General features: G+C 35.3%; 1 protein-coding gene across 1 annotated transcript; it reads right to left on the bottom strand.

Moving 5' to 3' along the window:
* Positions 1-1,501: 1,501 nt before the first annotated feature.
* Positions 1,502-5,550, bottom strand: LOC140864558 (uncharacterized). The gene is made up of 5 exons (XM_073268816.1): positions 5,135-5,550; positions 3,384-3,645; positions 3,115-3,311; positions 2,214-2,401; positions 1,502-2,021 (listed from the first exon to the last, which is right to left on the bottom strand). The coding sequence occupies exons 1-5, from the start codon at positions 5,254-5,256 to the stop codon at positions 1,735-1,737; spliced, it is 1,056 nt and encodes a 351-aa protein (XP_073124917.1). The 5' UTR covers positions 5,257-5,550; the 3' UTR covers positions 1,502-1,734.
* Between the last annotated feature and the right edge of the window lie 286 nt (positions 5,551-5,836).

Here is a 5,836-nt window from a genome sequence, read left to right on the forward strand (position 1 = left end):
AAAAATAATTAATTAAGGTGCGATAACAAAAAATAATCCATCGGTATAATTAGCATTTTTAAAATACGGAATTAAAGTTAATACGATATTATTATTATTAAAATTACTTTATGTGAGACAAATTGCACGAGCAAATGCTTGAGAACTTGAAAGTATTAAGTTTGACGACTACAAAAGTTAAATAAGTTTTTTAAGTCAACTATTTTTAATCCATATATGGTGGATATATTTTGGGAAAAAAAAAATGGACTACATATATCACGTTCTCATGCATTATATTTGAGAAAAAGTTTGATCAAATTTATATATGTAATAAGAAGTAATATTCTATACAAAAAAAATAATATAATAAATAAATTGATCACCGTTGAGCTCTCTCGGGAACGTACATTATACAAAGTATAATATAATAAATAAAGTTTTGATAAGTATGTAACTATGTAAGCACACGTGTTGAACACTGACAGCAGCATTAAATACTTGTACCCTGCCCCTTCAAAACCACATTTTAATCTAATTTGGGACGTGGTACAACCCGTGGGCAGTCGCCCCACAGCCTGGCACCTTATCAACATGTAACAAATTTTGTTTCCCTAATTTTTTTTAAAAAAAATTTGGTGTATGTTTCATCCCTTGATAATTTTGATCTCTTGTATTATCAAAGTCGAGTATTGCTCGTTTAAAATCTTTGATAATCGATTTTGCAACTTTAATTTTTCTCATGTGAAAATGTTTACATTACACCAGACACTAAACGTCGTCATGTATTACCGAGAACTCTTTAAAATAATAAAATAAAATTTATCTTAGTACTTGCATCCATTTTAATTTGTTAGACATATGGGCTCATGAAAATGAATGCAAATGAAGTATTGGAAATCTCATGTCAATGGGTCCAGCTGCACCAGTTGTGTTATCGTCTGATGTAACAGGGATGGTCCCCAAGATCAAGAGGGGCCAATGATTTTATTTATGGTAAAATTAAGTTTTTCTAATTTGTTACATATAATAATACAAAAATAGCATACATGCAATGATGCAACAACAGGATTCTGAATTTCTGTTCAAATAAGATTTATTTTAACTTCTGTTTGAAAATATTTTGTGTTTACAATCAAACAGATATCTATTTATTGGCGACTCGCAAAATAAAACAATTATCAATGTCACAGATCTAGTCTAGATCCATAAAAGAGGGAATGTCACAATATTTTTTTAACATATGCCAAAGTGATGGAGAATTTTTATCGTAAAATATTTTAAAGTAATGTTTGAGAATGCTTTTAAGAAGTTGTTTTGAGCTCTCTTTTTTCCACAAAATTGTTTTTTAGAAGCATTCTCAAACACGATCTAATTTAACTTTAAACGGGAAAATGGGGAAATAATAAATGAAGAAACTAAGTGGTGAATTAACTGTGGCAAACAACTATTAACTATAAAATTGGTAACTGTAGAAGTTGCCTTATGACTTGTTCAGCTTCTGCTGTATCATAGAACCTGAAGCTGAAAGAGAACCTTTCACTAAATTCATAGAAAATCCTTCAACACAAACAACCTTGTTCCGCAATAAAAGTTCAACCTACTCGTATGCCAAGAGAAACGGAAACCCGTGTCGCCAACCGTTCCGAGGAAACGATTTCATGGACACGAGCAAAAAATAAAAAAACTTCTAAATAAATGGACAAAGATAAGTGTGGAAATGAGTTGATACAATTTATAGAACAACTCGGAACATTATTTCGTCTTCTTGGTGAGAACCAAGGTTCGGAACTCGCTGTCATCCCTAACAAAACTCCACCACAAATAAGTTAGGGGTATCATGGTTGCATGCCAGATAGCATGAGCATCCACGAGTCCAGAGTACGGGGGGAAGTCGTACATCTCTAGCATCACGGCGAGCGCACCTCCAAACACCGCACCCCAAATCTTCCAACGTGAGGGGTGACGAGTAGTGATGGCCCAGATAGCCCACACGACGAGCTGAAGCACGGCCATTGCCACACAAACTTTCATGTTCAATCCTGCAAAGCAAGTGTAACTATTATTTATATTAAATCACAACTTGGGATCAAAAGCAAATCCAGAGAATTAATGGGATGGAGTTGATGTGTTTACCATATCTTGCATCCATTAAGAAAATGGTGATGTGCATAAACATGCATATGCATGGAAAACTAGTATCAACAATGCATGATATGTTGCAGTGAGCGTACCGTAGTCAAATTGATAAAAGTTTAGATATAAGATGTGGGTTGCCACAAAAGCAAAAACAGGAGCCGCAACCATCACTCTGGCAGCCTCGACTCTCACACTGAAAACTCTTATTATGGCTAGAAAAAGGGAGTATCCGAGTGATGCCACGGCAGACGAGTAGTCAAGCTTCTCTGTCAATTCCACATCTCTGCATATGATTTGATGTTATTTAAACATGAATGTCCAAACCAGCAAGTATCAAAAACGAGACTGATAATGAGAAGCAACTTCCCCTCAATAACTTAGAAAACACATGCCGGAACTACGCCGCATGAAGTTCTCGAGAAAGATCCCGAAAAAATGTCTCAAACACTTGGAAAATGTCTAACAAAATTCACCGAGAGGTATCTTTCTGTAATTCATAATTTCAAGCAGGAGGGAAAATTATTCGTAACTTTTTGCAATTGTTTATGAAAGATTCGCTCACATTACTGTGATGCTAAAACCATAACTCGTCCTCACCTAAATGTTATTTAATTTTTCCATTATGTTGACCAAAAACTACAATTAGTCTACTTCCTTTTTTCCCCCGGCAAATTTTACAGTTCATTTTAAATTCATCTCTCTCTTGAAGAATTTAATGTATAAAGTTAATCAGACGCTTGAATTTAATTAGATTCTAACTTCTTAATAAATGATGTAGACGCTTGAATTTAATTAGATTCTAACTTCTTAATAAATGCTTACATCAACATCCATATATATATAACTTATCCGCACTGGTTCAAAAGTAAATAATGCTTTAGGAAATAATTCTTGCCTCGTCAAATTTGTCATGCATTCAGAAATAAAAATCCCAAAAAATTAGAACTCGTCCTTAGTTCACGAGTACAAGAAACAAAAAGAGGAAAAGATGCTCACCTAGTGTGGAAAACTGCACTCCAAAACCAGGCATTCATCGCGATAATGGCGTAAATATGCCACAAGCCTGTGTATTCATAGTAAGTGGTCTTGTTTGGCCTGAATGCTAGTTTGTAATTTACAAGAATGAAAAAGGACACCCATCCATGGAACTGTACAGCAAGATTAAGAGCAGAGAGAGCCATAGAAACTGGTTCCTGATCATATATAGATCATAGATCAGCTAGAAATAGAGGGTAACGTGGGAGCTTTAAAAAGGGTCAATTTACCTGAATTCCATAAATGCGTCGAAAAGGCCATTTCCCGTGGTACTTAGCAGGCTGGTATCCAAGTTTCTGTCTCTCTTCTTCTCTAGAGAGCATGCAATGATAACGGCAGTCACCAAGGCAGTCCCACTGCTTCCACTGTACATAAAGTGGCTCCTGCAGATACCATGGGCCATCAATACTGTTTCCATCGGACGAAAAATTACAGTGTTGAAAGCATTTCTCCCCCACACATCCAGTCTTCTCACATTTCTCGACACATTCCCTAGAAATTTCAATTAAATTTAAAGAATTAAAAGGCATGGCTTCAAGAAGCTATACAAAGAACAACAGTTGTCAATATGCTAACACATGCATGCAAGAATTAAATGTCTTAGGCTCTAGATTATTTATTTAGTACTATAAACTTAAGTGAATAAAATCATTTGTACTTGAGCCAAAAAGTCCAAAACTGAACCCAAAAGTGATCAATCGAATTGCAAGAACGAGCCAAATTGTGAAATATAAAATACCCATGCAGCAGTTTTGATCTGATTAAATATTCTCCTATGTATTCATTGATATCTTGTGTCTTATAACTTATAAGGCACACCTATGTCTATGGTTTGTGCCTAGTCAAAGGTGAGTGTTAATAAACATGTTCATAGTTCTTCAGGTATTCTTGACTGAATTTGTGGTTCAAGAAAAGAGGCAACGAAAATACTCCATCCTTCATTCTCATAAGGCCTAAGGGTAATGGTTTCAATGATGTATTAACCTGAAGATTTAGGAGGGGAAAATTTACAAGGAACGAAAGATTGTTAGAAGATCAAGCAGAAAATGGAAGACAAGGCTGTGTTATGACTTATCACCAATTCATCAAAGAAGATTCGAATGGGTCACAAGTAAGATGCCGGAACTAAATCACCAGCCACCTTACTACCTGAAACACTTGAGCAAGTGCCATGCTATTCAAAAGGTACATTTTATAAAAGGACATTTTGGTCAAGTATGATTTTTGCTTCGTCAATAACCCAAAAATCCATCCAAAAATTTAACTGGGATTATAATGTAAACATTGCTTTGTATACAAGTCTTTTCTTACGTGACAAGCTAATTCAAATCCACTGCAACTCCATCTACCCACAGTTAATATAATTGTAAGATGCTCTAACACATTCAGGTATTCTAAAGCCTGGTCACAAGGCAAGGAACACACTACGTACTTTATTGAAGTAGAGTGTCTTGAGATGGTAAGATAGAACCCAAATGTCTTAAGAGACTATAATCTCGAATAATAAAGAGCGTGCTTATAAATATTAAATGACATTACCATAAAAGAAAATGAATTATTATAACTTTAAACCTTTTTTTTTTATTTGTTATACCTACAAATAAGACTTGCTTAGAAAAATGCCTTGAATCTTAAGAGCGCACAAAAAACACCTTGGCAGAAACAGCCATTCCAACTAGTATAATTAGATTTATAATTCTCCGAAATTACCACTCTAATGGGACAGCCGCAATTTCACAAGCAATCTGCTGCAAGCTAACCCAGAAAATAGCCCCACTGTCGACAGCTCCAGTAACTCTTTTAATTACAAACTATATCACTCAATTCACTGATTCTACTCCAAACTCAAAGTTCAAACATTCGATACTACAAATGAATGCTGTACACCAACCAAGAATACTTACACGACTCGAAACATGGACGAAAATCAAGATTTGACACAAAAAGGGAAGCTTATTAATACCATATTTCTATAGCTTACCGGTAAATCGGGTCAGCATCACCGGGGCTTGCGCTGAGCAATCCTGTAAAGCACAAGAGGGATGCCAAGAAAAGAGCAAAACAACGTCGTGCCATCAGATTTGTGCACACCCTTAGCGACATGAAACGAAACAGAAGATGTAAAAGTCAATTTGCTAAATGGGCTTTCGAAAGATGAGATTTTTCCACAGAAAGAACAAAGATTCGATACTGCTTGATCAACGCCCCAATAGGGTTGGGAAAATACTGCATCAAAATTGAACCTTTCGATTACTCTGATTTCATTTGGATTGAATTTTTTTGGTTTTTTGAGTGTCTGAAGGACGTGAAGGCGACGAAGAAAGAGGCGTACTGTGCAGGAGATTGATGGACAGCTATTCCTGGATCCTCCACAGTTCTTTCTAATGCAGTACATTACAATTGTCCATTTTGGCGTGTTTTGATTGGTCAATGAAGTTCGAAATATCTCGATTGCCCAATTTGTGGAAAATAAGGTTGCATGAAGCCCGTGAACATCTAGCAAAAAAAAAAAAAAAAAGTAAGAAAAAAAAAATAAAAATAGGTTTTGGCTATATCTTTTGAGCTCTATCCGAGATGTATCTAACAAACTCTATTCTGCTTATTACAATCTTTAACGAAGTCTTTCTAAATTAATTAAAGTATCACGAACATTCATGTGTGACGGTCTTTATAGTTATTTTGT

Source organism: Henckelia pumila, chromosome 4 (genome assembly GCF_033568475.1).
Source record: "Henckelia pumila isolate YLH828 chromosome 4, ASM3356847v2, whole genome shotgun sequence".
Lineage (NCBI taxonomy): Eukaryota > Viridiplantae > Streptophyta > Magnoliopsida > Lamiales > Gesneriaceae > Henckelia > Henckelia pumila.